Raw genomic sequence first — 19383 nt, forward strand, 5'->3', positions numbered from 1 at the left:
TGTAGTAATCACAAAAGCACCATTAGGAATATACAACCCTCCACAACAAAAGCATAATGCTCATCGTGCTATGCCAATTCGACTACTGAAAACGACACGTATACCGTTATCGATCGATGCTCCCTCTTCCACCGTATCCCCACAACTCACACAGCGCCCTCTCCAAATACGGAAAGCCTTTTTGCCGGACCCTCTATTAGATATTAGCGTCACTCACTGATTCAGACGTTTCCCTTTTACAATACGGATTATTATTTAATTAAACGAAACACGCAATTACGACTAACAAATTCAAGGTTTCAGATGCAGATATGTTAAGATAGAAAATTAAACATAACTTACGCAGTTTTCATCCATGAAGAATTGCTTCCCTTTAAACAAACTTTTGTGAAGACTTTTGGCGGTCTCCTTCGAGCACGTCAGGAACCGCCATCGCAATTTGAAGTCGGGCGGGTAAAACGAAACTTTCTTCCTAAAGAAGGCGTTCAACCATCGATTCATCGCTCGAGAAGTAGCGAAGAAGACGTTCTTGCGAGGATATTCGGGATGTGGAATGGTTATAACACCATCTGTACCCCAACACGCTGGTATTACAGTCATCCCAGAAACATTAGATACCACTTGCCCTACTCGAATAGTTTTAACAGGTTGAATTGGAACTTTGAAGACTTCTTCCTCTGCGCTCGTTTTTCGTAATTCATCAGCAATATTATCACAAGGTGTCTCGACGTCCAAATCATCGTCGCGGTCAAGTTCAGATTTTCCTACACTAATGACTGGAACAGGTTTCAGTTCCTCACTACACACTTGCTCATGGGCATCAATACAGTTAGCAGACGACCTATTTGCACTACGAGATTCACTTGACTGATTCTGTTGTACATTTGTTAACACATCATTCAGCGCTACACTATCTTCTTTCACTAATTCTTCACTTCCTTCTTCCATTGTTTGGTTGCTTTCATCATCAGAATTATCACCCAACACTTCTTTACAGAGCAGCTCTTGATTCTGAGCAACAATTTCGTCATTTGTATCCGTTTTATTAGCTTCTTGGTTACTTTCATCAATACTTTTGTCTCCACTTTCGACAGCATTTTCTTTTTCTGAGAGATCTGATGCACCATCATCCATTGCAACTTTTGTATCATTTCCAGGAGACGCATTTTGATGACATTCAACAGGGTTTTGATCTTGAGATTCTTCTTTACTTGCAACAACTTTGTCTACTTTCGGTTCTTCTTCAGTGCTATCTTTATCTATTTTGGGCTCTTCTGCAGTATCTGCAACAGTTTCCTTATCTTCCGTCTCTTTTTTATTTATGTCGACTGTACTCTTATTTCTTGCAGAATCTTCATTACTTTTGTCACCAGCTATGGAATTCTCTCTCGTTTGAGAATTTAAGTAATTGGTTTCTTCAGCGCTTGAAGCGGATTCTAACTTGGTTTGCGTTCTATCACAGGTACCATCTTCCTCTGTTTGCTTCTTATGTTGCTCCTCACTTTCATACATTTTAACAGAGTCTCCATTATTATTATTTCCTTCTTTAGATTGTTCCTTGATGCTACTGTCTTCTGCGACATGTTTTGTATTAGTATCCAGATTCAATTCTTTTTCATTCTCCATTGTAGGAGAAGCGACTTCATTCTCTTTAACAGTTTCAGTCTGACTGCATTGTGGTTGATCCAGTTTATTACTCAATTTATTCTTATCTGGATCACTTTCTGTATTAACTTTATTTTGTATTTCCTGTTCAATTATCTTATTTGCGCCACATTTATTTTCATCTGGACTGCTTTCTATAGTGACTCTGTTCTCAACTTTCTGCGTAACTGTTTTATCTGCCTCAGATTTACTTTCATCTGGATCAAGCTTCTTTGCTACATTATTTTCTTCTTCTTGCTCGTTCATCTTACCCACATTACACTTATTTTTATCTAAATCACTTTTTACGGCAACTTCTTGCACGTTCATTTTATTTACATTACATTTATTATCATCAACGTCACCTTTTGCGGCGATTTTATTTTCAATTTCTTGCACGTTCATATTACTAACATTACATTTATTTTTGTCTAAGTTACTTTTCAAAGTGACTTTATTTTCTACTTCTTGCTTGACAGAAGGTTCCTCCTTGTCCAGTATTATTACATCATCAGATGAATCAGATGACGTACTGGTACTAGCTGCCTTTGGAATAGCAACGTTACGAGATTTGTTGGGAAATTTATTTGCATTATTCATCACGATTCTCTCTCCTTCACCTGAAGTTCTTGTAGATTGAGTGGAACAATTAATTAAAGTTTTGATAATGTCTTTCTTTGACAACGGGAAATTAATGGTGCATTCGCTTCCGTCCAAACTGAGCAAACAAGGCTCATTAACAGCTCTAGAACGCTTAGAAACACTTCTCGGTTTATTGTGTCTCTGCATGCTGTTTATATTGACAGCTTTGCCATTGATCAAGTTATACATATGAATTTCATGTTCTTCACCTCGATTGTAAGGCCCAATAAAAGTGTAATCTTTTATACCCGGTACGACATAGATACCGTACTTGGGAAAGTTGGTCTTTTTATCACTCTTGTCCAAGATGACCCTCATGGTTTTCTTCTTCTCCTGAGCTAAAACTATCGCTTGCTTCAAAAGTCCAAACTTAACAGAACATCGTTTCGAGTTTACAACTAACACATCAAACGGTTCCTCCATCTTTATTACGTACCAGTCTGAGTTATTGCGAACACTTTCTAACTTCTGCAATGCTTCATCCTGTGCGGTATTTGAATCTTCGGACTTGGTGTTCTCTTCCACAGGGGGAACAGATTCTTTCTGTATTTTACCACCACGTTCACTGGCAGTAAACTGAACATTATTTTTAGAGGAACTCTCAACCTTTAGTATTCCGTATATATGCCAATAATGTCCATCATGTGCCAAGATAGCGCATTCTGTATTAGCAATTTCAGACTGTACGTTTTCACTTGAGCCCGAGAGACAGCTAGTTACTAATTCTGGCAGTTTATCCCTTCCCACATCTTTAACATTTACACACCCTGGATAAGGTTTAATATTATCCTCGGTGATAAAGATTTTCGTTGGTACATCCATTATTTTATTACTGTTCTTCTCTAAAAGCCATAAATTCACTAGACGTCTTTCGAAGAGCGATTTAAGAACGTTAATATTGACCAAATGCACCCTGTCCTTTGATTTTTTAGCCAGATGCAGAGGTTCCGCTGCATGGTTCACTATATACTTCATATCGATACACCGATGTAACATATCTTGTAACTGCTGTTCTGTTCGATTACGATTACTTTGATCAAGGTTTACACCTTCAGATAAGTGATTGCCCATGTTCAGTTCTTCACCAGACATCTCTGGAGGTAAATCTTTTTCAAATTCTTCCGGTTTCAGCGAAGTAACACTTACAATCTTCCCAAAATTAGCCGGAGCTTCATCATCTGTATTGCCACTTTCAGTATGCACACTATATGGATCCAGATTAACAACAGATTGTCCCCAGTTATGACTCAAACCAGTAGCACCAGTTTGAGCACTATTAACAGCACTATACATGTTTGCCGCATTTGGGTCATTTGCAACAACGAAGAAGGTTCTCAGGAAAGCATATTTAGATCCAAAATGATCAACAAGCTGGTCTGGATATCCAGATTTACGCAGAGTCTGAATTAATTTTGCTTTATTTAGCAAATTGTATCGCGTGTGTTGTGTGAGACGTCTTGATACTCTGTACCCAGCTGTTCTGGCACAACTTTCTTCAACATTATGGTAGTACTTAGTTCTAATTGACGTGGTTTTCTTTAATGCAACATTGCGAGACAACCCCTTACCAGCATTGCGCAAGCACGGACAATTTGATCTCAAATGTTTTACGCAGCATGATTTCACCTGCAATTTTGAATTTTCGTCTGAGTGCAATCGAGGCATCTGTACTGAACATGGTTTCAAATGGAACTTATCTTGAACCGCTTTGTCGCATTCATTGTCGGTAGAAGAAGACTGAGATTTTCCACGCACATTTGGTTCTTTGGTGTCCGAACGTAGGCTAGCGTCTGGGATGTCAGCAACAACGAACTCTCGACCCATGATCATCGCAGAATCCCTGAATCTTTGTGGCAGCTTGATTTCCCGACGCCTACGTTCACCAACCATAACTACTTCGTTATCGGACCGAATCACTGTCTTCTTAAATGTCTTTTCCTCTTTCGCTAAATGTCTTACATTCTCCTCTTCAAGACGAGCAACAGCACCAGCAGATAACAGGGATAAACGACTCGTTCCCGTAGTTTTTTGTTTCCAATCATCTGCGGAACATGAGCACTCAAACATACATTCAATCCTCCCACAATGTTCTGGTATACGTTCACTAGTTTGTAAACTTTCACATACACATCCAAGCCTACAGAAGTCATTAGTACAAGACTTTTCTACATTTTCTGTCTGTAATTTTGGTTTGTTAAGATCTATAAGGTTGACGCCAATATGACTCAACTGCCTCACCATACATAGCCCCTTCTTCTTCGTACGCTTCTTCCGTTTCCGCTCTTTTGGATCTACTACTTCCGGTAGCGCAGAAATAGCTTCATTTTGACACACATAACTCACTAAATCTTCCACTGTTTTATTCACATGTGAGGTAATTTCAGTCCATTCTCGAATGTTCTGGTCCTCAGCCGCATCCATACCATCTTCAGATTTTCCATCCTGAGAATTTATGTTTGACACAGCACTGCTAGAAATACTAAATTTACTCTTCTTGCTGCTTGGAATTGAGAGGTTATCCGTGGAATTTTGATCATCTACTTTCACAGACATCATCACCTGTTTATTTTCTAGATTGCAACATATGTCACTGCACTCATCTGAGCTTAAAGTACGTTTACACTGTTTTGTCCGTAACTTGAGATTACAATCACTAATTGCACTGTCATTTGTTTTGCGGATGGGATTAACCACAGCTGATGCCGCGAACTTGACCCAATTTTCATCCGTGAGGTCACCCACAGCTGGTGCTGCAAACTTGTTACAATTTCCATCAGAGAGGTTGGCCACGGTTGTTGCTGCAGATTTGGCCCGTTTTTCATCAGTGGGGTAAACTACGGCTGATGCTGCGAACTTGGCCCATTTCACATCAATTTCTGTTTGATTTGGCTTTGATGGGAAGCTTACATTCACTGCGTCGTTTGCGGATACGTTTTCCAGTTTCACTTTATTACGATTTACACAGGTTAGTTTAATTTTTCCATTCTCTGAGAGTGTACTGTTCCAGGTTTCTTCAGATCTTTGGGATAATTTAGTTTCCACATACTTATTTTTTGGGCCAGTGTTTGTAATTTGCTGCGACTGAGGTTCTTCTACCAGTGTCTTGACTCTAGCAGATCCCTGAGTTTCACTACTTGAGCCGTTGGGAAAAGAAGACTCCGCTTCACTTTTCACCCTCCCCTCATCGAGATCATTGTCTTCCACAAAGCCATCTTCAATAAAACTATCATCTAAATCTAGTGGATTCTGATTTACTGCAAACATTTTATTTCGCCAGCCTTTAATTTTGGTTATATCATTCGTTTTGGTAGGAATAATGGCTGGAAACTGTGAGTCAAACTCACTGCTCGCGTTGAAATCAAGTTCCAATCCTTCATCGCTAAATGTGCTACCGGCGCTTCTATATGTCATCCCTTTGTAATCCAATTCTAACTTTGTGAATTCGACCATGTCGTGTTCAGTTTCAAACGCCAAGAACTCAATTCCATCAATAGTATCCCTTTCTTCGCGACCTGTACTCACTTTTACTGGTGGAAAACAATGTTCCTCCATCTCCATACTAAAACGAAATGAATTAGCAAAGTTGCTCATCGAAGACTCGCTCTCTGAGTCGGAACCTAATCTTCGAAGCATATCGTCCAAGGATGGAATATCTGATTTCTCCCCCCTCCCAGCAACACTTGATTGTTTCACATGGTTTGATTTTGATCCTTTTTTTGTTCGAGTCTTCTTTGACTCTGTTTTACTTCCACCTGCAGTATTTGAAGAAGTATTTACAGTCTCTTTTTTCCTAGAGTCTTCCTCCAATAAAGAAAACTGCGATTCAATGTATTCTGCAGATCGTATAACCCAACTGTCATCTTCTGTGTCATATATGTCGTATTTTCGATTTTTTCTAGAGCGTCTTTTAGGTCTACCCCTTCTGTCCTCACTAACTTCACCCTCACTTCCCATCAACCTGAGCTCTTCTGTGTTACGTTTTCGCCTCCCACCCCTAACTTTTCCTTCCTCCCTTTTGGTTTCAGTCGTAGGGGAACAGTCCTCCTCCATGGTCTCCTCGCTAACACTTTCACTAATGCTCTCATGAAGTACCTTATATAATGAATTAACTTTCCGTCGTTTTTTCGCTAAGAGTTTATTTAAAGGTTCCAGATCGTCTGGATTTGGCAAATTCTCTTCTGGCCTCGTATCAACAACAGGTACTTTGACAGGCGAATTGTCGTCTTTATCATCATCACTTTCAGTAAGGTAACGCGAAAGGTCTGGTAAATTTAACTCTATAGAATTTTGTTTCATGTTAGACGATTCATCCCAAGGGAACCCTAAAAATACCTCCTCAGAGCTGCTATTATCTAGATCTGATGTTTCTCGTACATCTGGAGTCTTGAGAGTTTCTTCTTGCTTCTTCCGCGGCGACGTTCTTAACGAAGCTGAGTCGGGACTACTTTTTGGTGATGGAGTTCGGCACACAACTTTCTTTTCCTGTGATTTTGTCTTCTGTTTCTCAGCAGATTGTGTTAGTGTGCCGCGTCGTTTCCCTTGTGTAAGTCCAGTGCTAACCCGTTCTTCTTGTTCTTGCCTACATTTTAGAAGGTCTTTCAAACCAATCCGTTCACTGTTCAAAAGACTCGCTTTTTCTTTGAGCCGCGCGCTTCTTACGACAGGAGTAGTATCAAGGTGGTTTTCTTTCCCAACCTCATGTTCTGGAGTCTCAAAGTTATTTCCGTTGAACAATTTTTTCCTCTTGCTTGCAGAACGAGATAAGATATTGTTGCACGTCATTTTTTCGGCTTCTGTTTTCGAACTTTCCATTCTACTACTGCTCACTTTACGATCTTCAGATAAAGACTTCTACGAATATTTCACTTGTTCCTCCATCGTCCAACACAATCTCATGATTCAAGTGTTGATACACATTATTAAATCCATCTTCTTCAGGAATGAGTCAACAACCCTTCCCATGGTCCAGAAATCAGACGGGTCATGCGACGAACTAGAAAACAGAAAAAAAATATCGTTATTGCTAGTAACAATGTCAGCTATACAAAGAAACATTAATCATTAGTAATTAAGAATAAATACTCAAAACACAGTAATTATTACGCAGATTTGAGTGATATTGTTAATTATACATTACACAACTATGAACTGCTGATTGTTTTTCATATGTGAAAGGAGATAATGAAATGCAACTTACCACAATCATAGATGTTATTCTTCAACAAAAAATATGAACCTGAAGACTTTTCCGTGTTGTCCTCCATAGAAATTACAGTGTTACCAGAATAACATTTCCCCCAAAATCTAAGTTAAGGCAGCGACTAGAGGAATGAACTCAACTGCATTTGATTACGTATCATGTTGTTTTGGAATTCTGTGAACTACTTTTTAAATACCATTATTTAATTTTAATAACTAAATGTTAAAACTATTTTAATTATTACAAACTAAATACAACTATTATTTTAAAAAGTAGTTCACAGGATTCCAAGAAAACACGATACGTAATCAAATAGGTTTGAGTTCGTTTCTCTAGTCGCTGCCTTAACTTAGATTTTGGGAGAAATGTTATTGTGGTAACACTGTAATTTCTATGGATAGCAACACTGAAAATTCTTCAGGTTATATTTAAATAGAAAATATTTGGTCTAGGAATTAATTCGTGCGGGTGGACAAGAGATGGCGCAACGAACGGAGCGTCCCACAGTTCCGTGTATCCACACATGTGTTGCAAACCCCTGTCATCGCGTATCGTTCGTAGTATAGGGCAGTGGATTAAAGCGTCAACAACACCAGTTTGTAGTTAAGTGAACATGGCGCAATTTGTGCCTGATAAAGTGTTTTTGCGGGGTGTCCTGCTGCATTACTTTAACATGCAGAAAAGTGCGACTGAAAGTCATCGTATTTTGGTGGAAGTGTATGGGGACCATGCTCTAGCTGAGCGAACGTGTCAGAAGTAGTTTGCACGGTTTAGAAGTGGTGATTTCGGCTTGGCAGACCAAGAGCGAGCTGGACAGCCAAAAAAATTTCAAGACGAAGAATTGACAGCATTGCTCGAGCAGGATTCGTGTCAAACGCAGGAACAACTTGCAGCAGCATTAGGCGTTGATCAAACAACAGTCTCCAAACGTTTGAAAGCCATGGGAATGATTCAAAAGATGTCACATTGGGTTCCACATGAATTGAAAGACAGAGACGTTGAAAGACGAAAAACCGTTTGCGAATTGCTGCTTCAACGACAGAGCAGAAAGGGGTTTCTGCATCGAATTATTACGGGTGATGAGAAGTGGATCCATTACGAGAACCCTAAACGAAAAAAGGCCTGGGTGAAACCAGGTGAACCAGGTCCATCACAACCAAAACGAGATATTCACTGTGCAAAGATTATGCTGTGCATATGGTGGGATATGAAAGGTGTGGTGTACTATGAGCTGCTGCAACCGGGTGAAACTATGAATGGAGAACGTTATCGACGACAATTAATGCGTTTGAAGCAAGCTCTGGCCAGAACACGACCAGAATAGGAGAACAGACATGATAAACTTATTGTTCAACATGATAACGCTCGCCCACATGTCGCAAAACCGGTCAAAACCTATTTAGAAAATGTCGGATGGGAAGTTTTACCCCACCCGCCGTATTCACCAGACGTTGCTCCTTCGGACTACTACTTGTTCGATTGCATGAACAACGATTTGATTAGACAGCGGTTTACTTCTTCAGAAGATATCGAAACATGGGTCTAGGAATTAATTCGTGCGGTTGGTACGCACACATTGAAGCTGTAGTACAAACACAAAATGCATAAATACCTTAAGAAAAATATTGTCCATCGCTAGCCACCACTTTCGCCCATCTGTCAGGCAATGTACGGATTCCGTGGCGAAAGAAGTCCTCATCCTTGGAAGCGATCCAGTCAGAGACCCATGTTTCGATATCTTCTGAAGAAGTAAACCGCTGTCCAATCAAATCGTTGTTCATGCAATCGAACAAGTAGTAGTCCGAAGGAGCAACGTCTGGTGAATACGGCGGGTGGGGTAAAACTTCCCATCCGACATTTTCTAAATAGGTTTTGACCGGTTTTGCGACATGTGAGCGAGCGTTATCATGTTGAACAATAAGTTTATCATGTCTGTTCTCCTATTCTGGTCGTGTTCTGGCCAGAGCTTGCTTCAAACGCATTAATTGTCGTCGATAACGTTCTCCATTCATAGTTTCACCCGGTTGCAGCAGCTCATAGTACACCACACCTTTCATATCCCACCATATGCACAGCATAATCTTTGCACAGTGAATATCTCGTTTTGGTTGTGATGGACCTGGTTCACCTGGTTTCACCCAGGCCTTTTTTCGTTTAGGGTTCTCGTAATGGATCCACTTCTCATCACCCGTAATAATTCGATGCAGAAACCCCTTTCTGCTCTGTCGTTGAAGCAGCAATTCGCAAACGGTTTTTCGTCTTTCAACGTCTCTGTCTTTCAATTCATGTGGAACCCAATGTGACATCTTTTGAATCATTCCCATGGCTTTCAAGCGTTTGGAGACTGTTGTTTGATCAACGCCTAATGCTGCTGCAAGTTGTTCCTGCGTTTGACACGAATCCTGCTCGAGCAATGCTGTCAATTCTTCGTCTTGAAATTTTTTTGGCTGTCCAGCTCGCTCTTGGTCTGCCAAGCCGAAATCACCACTTCTAAACCGTGCAAACTACTTCTGACACGTTCGCTCAGCTAGAGCATGGTCCCCATACACTCCCACCAAAATACGATGACTTTCAGTCGCACTTTTCTGCATGTTAAAGTAATGCAGCAGGACACCCCGCAAAAACACTTTATCAGGCACAAATTGCGCCATGTTCACTTAACTACAAACTGGTGTTGTTGACGCTTTAATCCACTGCCCTATACTACGAACGATACGCGATGACAGGGGTTTGCAACACATGTGTGGATACACGGAACTGTGGGACGCTCCGTTCGTTGCGCCATCTCTTGTCCACCCGCACGAATTAATTCCTAGACCAAATATTATAGAATAACATTATCTATGACTATGGTAAGTTGCATTTCATTATCTCCTTTCACTTATGAAAAACAAGCAAAAGAAAAATGGTTAATTTTGTATTATTTTACTAAGTCAGGCTCTTAAGATTGAGACTTCATGCGGAATTGTCCCCGGCTGTACATTATAACATTTACTTAACAGATACCCGATATGGTGGTTGGTGTACTGAAGCAACTGGTGACAAGAACTAAATCATTTTCGATGTAAATTAAATACAAAATTAATCTTTTAAATTATACTACATAATATCCGAGGACAGACTCCTTACTCAATAAGAAATATATTAGCACTAAAGAATGACGAAAAATATTTTAAAAAGGCAAAATAAATGAAATGAAATGAAATACAATTATCAAAAATGCCCACCATCAATTATCTAAAAATGAAAAAGCAATACATATGAAGTAAAATCACAATATATTAAAAAAGAAAAAAATCCAATAGTTTACACGATACAATAATAACAGCGTTACTGGCGATACAGGCGAGGTCTGTGTCACAATAAAAGCTGTTTTCTTTCAGAATAGTAAAAGAATAATTAACACACTATTAAGGTTCAAGGCTAGTATTTTACCACCTTTTCAATATTAAAATTTCTAAGTCATTCAAATATTAATATATTTATTTATTGAACAAATTCCCAGGTACGACATAACTTTGCCCTTTTACACACGGAAATGTTAAAAACAGAAAAAAAAGAACAAAACAACAGTGTCAACAGAGTACAAAAATAATCTTATTTGGCCAAATTCGTTTAATTGCTCCGTCAAACACCGGGCAGCTTTAAAGGAAGCATCCATATCAGTTGTTAGATTATTATAATAGTTCGGTATTCTGAAAAGAAGAGAAAAAAACTGCATAATTGCCAACATAAGGTGGTCAAGATGGAATAGGTGGGTACTCCGTGTTAGGCGGGAAGGAACACGTAAAGATAGTTCCTGAAGTAGTGTTTCCGGTTACAAGTTTCCATTAACTATCTTAAGAAGAAATTTCAGATCAAAATTATTTCTGCGTACTCCTGGACTCAGGATATTAAGATATCGCAAGAGAAAGATATGTTATTTAAGTAAACATACTACTTTTTTCCCACCAAAAACTGTTTAAACCACGGAAAGTAAAAACACCATGATCCCTGATGCACTTTTATCATTACATAAGGTGGCTGTGGCGAAAGCTGCTTGCGTGTTGTCTGAAGATAGTATTCTACTATTTCATATCTAGCATGACCTTAGCCCAACAATAATGACGCTTATCCGATGATTGCTGCAACGACGCCATCTACTGAAGCAGACGACATTTGCAATCTGTATGTCACATAGGGTACTTTATTGTGCAGCAGTGTGTAGAAGTCCACTCCACGATTTGTGGCTTGAATTTGATCATGGTAGAATCGGAGGACCACATACAGCATATCATGCTACAGTATACTTATTTCCCCATAGATGTTCAGTCAGCGCAGCAACACAAAATATCAATGCTATATATGGTCAGGGTGCTGTGGATGTTTAGAAGTGACAGAGGTATATCCAGAGGTTTCAATCTGGGGATATTAGCCTCATCGATAAACCACGAGAAGGGAGACCTCTACAGTCGGACAACGATGCCCTGTGAGCAGCGGTAGAGGTACATTTACTGTGTCGAAACTCTGGAAATGGAACCCCCATTCGTTAATGCCTCAGCAAAAGCAGTCGTCTGTACTTCCCTGCTTACCTGTCACAGACTTGAGCCATTTCTGAGAAAACTGGTGACATGGTATGAAAATTGGGGTCCTCTACCATAAAATTACATGCAAAGATCAGTATCAAAGAATGGGGGAAGCGACGGAAATGTACCAAAACAGGACCTCCACGCTCCAAAGTAATGTTAAGTGTCTGGTGGGATAATCCATCTTAAGTTTATGCCACGTAACTAGATAATCAATGCAGATGTCTACTGTCAGCAGCTTGAACGGCTGTGGACCGCATTGCTGGAAAAACGTCCTGTTCCAGTTCATCGCAAGGGTGTATTCATCCATGATGATGCGCGCCCACATACGGTAAGAAGGATCTGTGTTAAGATCGAGGAATGTGGCTGGGAGGGGAAAAAATTATAAATAGATTGAAAATATATGGAGTCGTTTTAACCAGATCTTATCTTGCACTAACAGACTACTCTCAGTTTCGCAGCCTGAGAACCACTTTTCCGGAAACACACTGCAAGGATGACGTGTGAGGAACAGCGACCCAGTTCTCTGCCTCCAAAACCGGTTTCTTCTTTCAACGGGAGACTCAACACCTGTGTGACAGATAGCACAGTGGAGTTGGATGGAGATAATTTTTTGACTAACAACAGCGTTTCACGAAAGTTATTGTTCTTTTCCTCACGGAGCAAAAAATATGACATCACTTACGGGATGATCGTATTTCTTCACTGGAGTTTTGTCAGGCATGTTGAGCATGTTCCGCTAGAAACAGTTTTACCTTTTAAAAACCCACTTTACGCACTTACTTTATAATTAAATACTTAACTTTGTATGCGTTATTTGTAGATAAACCAACATTACGCTTTTTTCTTAAATTTGCTTTCATAATTAATAATGGAATACAAATATTCTAAATAGCTTATTTTCGATCTATTTATCAGTATTGTATACATCTCTGTGCTCCATACCAATGAACCGAAATCAAACGCTATTTATCAACATTGTAAAAACTTTTTTTAACAATGCAGTTTAATTTTTAACACAGTATTACAGGGTGTCTACTAAAATTCCAAAATGAAGTTTCGTGACCTTTTCTTTCCCAAACCATAAAATTTAGTAACATTCTGAAAAGCAAATTTGGGTGCGAATTGGGCCAAATTTTTATGCATGCAATAGAAGCGTGCTTTGCTTGCGATTTGGTAGCGTCTAACGCCGAAAATAGACATTTTTGGTGGTGAATTTTGACGTTTTATAGAACAAAATTTTCCAGTCTATACCATATTTCTCTTAAAAAAAAAAAAAAAAAAAAAATCGTGAGCTAGAAGCTAAATTTCTTGACTTTCGTGACTGTTTTCTGATTTCGTGACCGATAGACACCCTGTATTAAGTTATAAAAGTACAATGCAATAACAACAAAGCATTGCTATCTAGTCTTGTAATCTAGACCACCCTCAAGAGGTTGATTAACTACAAATTTTAGGTGTGCGTCAAGATTGTCTTGTCACGCACGGCCATTTACGATTCAAAATCCAACTGAGAAAACCTTCATGCAACCAAAACAGATTATGAATTGCTCTGAATCAAATTGTGCACTCACTATGAAATAGTTCGATTTTACATGCTGTAATCTGACTTTAATAACTGTCCTGTTCTTCACAGAACTGCAATTATATTTTTTAATTAATAAACTGCAGTTCGAAACTTAAATATAGTTTCGAAAGTTTCGAGAACAATTCTTTACTTTTAAAAAATATCTGTTGTTAAAAATTTGTAGCTTTTCATTGTTGTTGGAAATAAAGCTTAAAATTATCATTAAGTATTCTGCCTATTGACAGGTTAAGAGAAAAGATCACTCCTACCTAGCACGCTTAGCACTGGACTAAAGAAGAAGGTGGTCAAGTGCTATATATGAAGCAAGGGATTGTATGGTTTAGAAACTTGGACATTACGGAAGTCAAGAGAAGAAATAGGTAAAGAACTTAGATATATGGTGTTAAAGAAAGATGAAGAAGATAAAATGGACAGAGAGAGAGTAATAAACAAAAGCTTGCAATAACGTGTAAACGAACCATTTTAATTCTCCAAGAATTATATTTTATTTTATATAATAATGCTTTTAGTTTTAAAATTAATTTTAGCTGGACCCTTCGATAACCAAAATTATGTTCAGGGAAGAAATTATATGTCTAAAGTGCTATGCTTTTAGGTTGATCTATTATGTATTTCGCTCTCGTATAGTGCTGAGTTTTGTCCAGGTATTTTCTCTTGAGTCATATTACTATATTATTCTTCTTTATAAGCTACGAATGATTTAAACTTTTAGTATTGAGAAAAGAAACCGAGAAACAACACCACTCGAAATTCAACCCCGGACAAAGTTGTCAGAAACAAACGAGAATCAAATAATGAGCAGAAAGGAAAGTATTTATTTATTTAAAGTTTCCACTGTCGTCTAAAATGTGTTTCTTTTCCCTCTCTCTCTCTCTTACTCACAATTCTTCCGCGCTTCCCTAGCTTGCGAGGCCCTTGAGACACTATAGAAGTACTTTTTGTCATAAATTTTCATCGTTGTTTCCTTCTGTGTCGTAGCCTTTGTCTTTCTTATTTTAATGAAGGCACCTCTGACTAATAAATTAACACGTTAACTGTGTTATTACCGAAATCTAGCTACCAGTGAGGACATGCTGATTATACACACAGACTACTCTATGCCTTATGACAGGCAATGTTGCCAGCTCTACCGTTACATCTTCCCCTTTTGAAACTTAAACAAAATCATTCTACCAAACTGGTTTTCTTGTTACTCTTTTAAATCTACGAACTCCTGTGTCACTTTCACTTACATTATCTTGCATTGTTACTGTGTCACTACCTGGAACATTATTGCCTGTAACCCTTCTATCAGACACCACCTTACTGTTAACATTACTTCAGACACCACCTTACTGTTAACATTACTTCGTGAATCATCATATGCAACATTTTCTGTGTATAAATTCAGGTTCATTGTATGATTTTCTATAGATGAATCTTCTGAGAACTCTGTTATTAATATGTGGGGGCGCGGTGGCTCAGTGGTAGAGCGTTCACCTCCGGTGCTTGGGGTCCCTGGTTCGATCCCAGCTCACGCCGTGTGGACTTTGTGGTGGACAAACACCGTGCTAGTGGATTTTCTCGGGGTTCTCCCGTTTTCTCCCACTTTCTTCATTCCACCATTTCACTCATCTCTCATTATCACCGTCTCCTTTAGCCTAACCGGCATAATCGTGGGACGTAAAACTTAAAAGATTTCATTTCATTTCTGTTATTAATATCTTTAACAACGAAAGATCTAAAATTTGCATCTAACTAACTAACTAACTAACTCTATGGCCTATGGAACCCGGAAGTTCAGTGCCGCGTTCACAAAAGTTCTCCACTGACTTCTATCCTTAGCTAATTGCATCCAGTTTCTACTTTGTATACCTATCTCTGCGAGATCCATCTTAATATTATCCTCCCATCTGCGCCTAGGTCTTCCTAATGGTCGTTTTCCTCTGGGTCTACCAGTCAAGACTTTGAAAGCGTTTCTACTTTCTTCCATTCTAGCTACATGACCTGCCCACCTAAGCCTCCTAGACTTGACGACCCTAACAATGTTGGGTAAACCGTATAAACTATGTAGTTCCTCGTTATGAAGCTTCCGCCATTCCCCATTCTCGCTCCTCTTGGGTCCAAATATTCTTCTCAGGATCCTGTTCTCAAATACTTTCAGTCTATGTTCTTCCCTCAGAGTAAGCGACCATGTTTCGCAACCATACAGAACAACGGGCATGATTATCGATTTATATATATTAAGCTTCAAATTCCTCGACAGAATTCGCGACGACAAGAGATTTTGAACCGAGTAGTAACACGAATTCCCTGCTTTTAGTCGACATTTAATTTCTTCGTGAATATGATTTTCGTCTGTTAATATTGATCCTAAATATTTGAAAGTATCCACTTTATCAAAAGCATTATTTAATATTTTAACGCCTCCACAATTTGCCGTATTACGGTCCCGACGCACTTCCATGTATTTAGTTTTCTCTGCATTTACTTCTAAACCCATGTCCCTGCAAGCGTTTAATAAGCGTTTAAAATTTGCATCTACACTTACAATTTGACCTGGACCAAGTTTGACCCATTTGTATCAGACAATTTTCCCCAGGCTTTAATTCTGCCAATTTGTTTTGATTGTTTGTCATAATAACTTTTGTCTTTGTTTTGTTTTTCTCTTAAGAGCGTACTTACATTCTCTTGTACTTTCGGTTTTAATAGCACCGTGTGTATCGGCAGCCTTGTTTTAAGTGTACGGCTCATTAGAATTTGGGCCGGTGATAGCGCACTGCCCAAATTAGGGTAAAGAGACAAGGTAGCACAGTGCTAAAGCGCTTATCTCTGGTCTGTGAGGTCCCTGGTTCGATCCCCGACTAAGTACGTTTGTGGTGGACAACATGGTGTCACTGGGTTTTCTCGGTATACTTCCGTTTCCTCCCACTTTCTCATTCCATCGATTCTTCCGTCATCATTCACTTGCCTTAATCATCGTCTCCCATACCCTAAAGGGCATAATAGCGCGACGTTAAACTGAAAGATTTCATTTTTTTCCTTAGGATAGGCATTTCAAACTCACATAGTAAAATCCCAGATCGAAATACAGTGAAACCTGTCTATGTTGGCCACCATCGGTTCCATCGAAAAGTGGCCAACTTACAGAAAATAAGTGTGATTTGTGTATTTTTAGAATAGGGTTTCTAGTATTACTTGATTGTAAAATTTTAATAAGCAGTGGCACGACAGCTACTTATAAATAATGTATAGAGTAATCATAAAAATATACAGTACTTGAAAATATTACTATAGTATGTTTAATATATGTGAATACCTTTCTCTTCCTGAAAACTAGTCTGGTACATTGTATTATTTGGATTGAAAACACAGTAACACAAACAACCATAAAATAGAAGCGTATGTCCGCAGTTTATTGAAATTGATATTATAGCACACTGAGTTATTCTGATTGAAAACAAGAAAAGCTAAGTTATAAATTGAGAAATTCATATGCAATTTATATGACATCTTTTCAGTTGTTACTGAATGCTGGTTCATTCTACACGTATTTGTTTTATTCTTTTTGGCAGATATGCACATTCTAATATTGTAGTTAACTACCTCTTGTTAATGAGCTAGAAGTGTTTCCCTCGGAGCAAAAGATATTTTGAGAAAATCTTGAGGGAATTGATATTTCAAAGACTACGCTATCTTTTGACAAGCCGACAGGTGCCAATAGTTGACAATAGAGATGGTTTGTTTTAACCTTGAGAACTTTCCGGAATTACTAAAGCTCCCCACTGATGAGAGGAGTTGATATAGCTAATGGTTTTACCAAAAACAGACAGCGTAAACGAATACGTACAACCATTTCCTGAATTCCTGTACATGCCTTTTCTTATTCATACCTTCCTTCCTTCACCATTCCTTCATGAGGGTGGTGTTCTGGCCATTGACTTAGAAGAACAAATCGTGCGAATCTATGGTTCTTTGTATCCAGTCACAAATACAGAACATCTGTCTCTCGTATGGGAATTCGAAAGAGTTAAGAAAAATAACAAAACTGTATTTTTCGTGGCCAAGATACGCAGGTAAATTTATCATTATCATCATAGGGTAAACATTGCTTCAGTGTGGCCAACTTCCAAGATAGACAGGTGGCCAACTTATAGAGTAGTAAGTAACGAATGTCTTATGGGAAAATGCAGGTTCAAGACGAACTAGACCAAGATAAGCAGGTGGCCAACTTAGAGAGGTGGCCAAGTTGACAGGTTTCACTGTACGTACTATTTTATGTTAAAAATTTGTTTCAAAGAGGTCAGCTCATTATATATATATATATATATATATATATATATATATATATATATCTGTGTGTGTGTGTGTATGTACAAGTCCTAGTTACAGTAACAAGACTATGGTATATATCAGGGTGGATTGATTTAAATCAGTCTGATTTAAATCACTTGATTTTTTAAATAAAAATCGTTGATTCAAATCAAATTCCGAAATAAAATAATTTAAAGTGAAAATAAGTAAAATCCCGTTTCTGTTCTGTTATTTCGTTTATGGGAGACTCAAATGTACAGTATGTACAGCATAGTATGAAAACAAGTGTCATGCACTGGATGATTAGGGAAAATCCCGTTTTAAACGGGTAACAGAGCAATCCTGCTTTCTTCTCTTCGTAACAATGGGTTTGGGTTTTTAAATCGTTAACTATTCCAACGGGGAAATCACCATCGACATTTAAGACGAAAATTCTTTCGTGTGCGCGTCCGGTTGTTTGTTCCCAGATAATAGGGCGTATTTAGAGGGGTCCTATTCCCTCTCCGATTTTCTTTTAAGATTTATAACTTAGGCGAAATTTATGTATTTCGTGCCTCAAGCTAGTTCCAATTTTTTAAAAATATGTCCCTATCAAATATCAGTAACTTTTGTGGAAAAAAAAAAGTGTTATTTTGATAAACGTTACTATGTTTTTCCTTAATGCTTAACCTTTTCAATTATATTGCCTATTTTTATTCTATTAAAAATCGAATCTTCATTATTCGATTAAAAATGTACCAATAAACCTTTATACTTCGTTTCTTTTTCAAGACTGGAGGCATTATAGAACATGTTACGTATGCTTTCACGCCTTTCTGCTTTGAGAGACAGTGTGTGATGACGTCATAAATTTAAAAAGATATTTTTTGTTATGCCTTTTTTTTTTTGGCGGGCTTACATTTTGCATTCAAAAGACTGAAATTTTGCACACTCGTTCAGTGCACCCCTTAGTATTTTTCAGATGTTTTCAGACTTCTGCGTGAAAACAGGAAGGGGGGGTCCAGAGGGGAAAATATAAAAAAAAGATTTTTTTTAAATAGCTTTTTTCGCGATTCAGATTGAGGCATATGAATGGTACCGTTTGAAAGGTTGTTCTATTTTGAAGAGAATGATGTAGAAACCATGATCCTAGGATAAATAGGGATGTTTCAGGAAACTTACCTGAGATCCTGTTTTATACGGGAATCTGGGGAATATTATTTTTTGCGGGCTTACTTTCGCACCTAGAAAATTGAAATTTTGCACATTTATTCAACGCACCCCTTAGTATTTTTCAGTGTTTCAAATCTCTACCTGAAAACAGGGGATTAGTCCAGAGGGGTAACATGTAAAAAAGGATACTTTTAACAGAAAATCCCTTTTTTCGTGATTTTTCCGCGGCAAGGTTCTAGAACACAGGTCCCCCATTGCATTTAGCTGTAATAAAGATCGAAAACAATGTGCCCTGCGGG

General features: G+C 38.4%; 1 protein-coding gene across 4 annotated transcripts in view; it reads right to left on the reverse strand.

The window, feature by feature from the left end:
- The window catches only part of LOC145669507 (uncharacterized), a 167870-nt gene that overhangs the window by 42997 nt on the left and 105490 nt on the right, over positions 1 to 19383 (reverse strand). For all 4 annotated transcript variants that reach the window (XR_014128203.1, XM_081737690.1, XM_081737691.1 and 1 more), the window contains exon 2: positions 343 to 7279. Coding sequence is in view for 3 of the 4 variants with exons in the window: in XM_081737690.1 (XP_081593816.1) it covers positions 343 to 7098 (6756 nt within the window). In the remaining variant the exon portion in view is untranslated. The remainder of the gene's footprint in view (positions 1 to 342; positions 7280 to 19383) is intronic.

The sequence above is a fragment of the Thermobia domestica genome, chromosome 14 (genome assembly GCF_964235325.1).
Source record: "Thermobia domestica chromosome 14, izTheDome1.hap1.1, whole genome shotgun sequence".
In the NCBI taxonomy this organism is placed as follows: Eukaryota; Metazoa; Arthropoda; class Insecta; order Zygentoma; family Lepismatidae; genus Thermobia; species Thermobia domestica.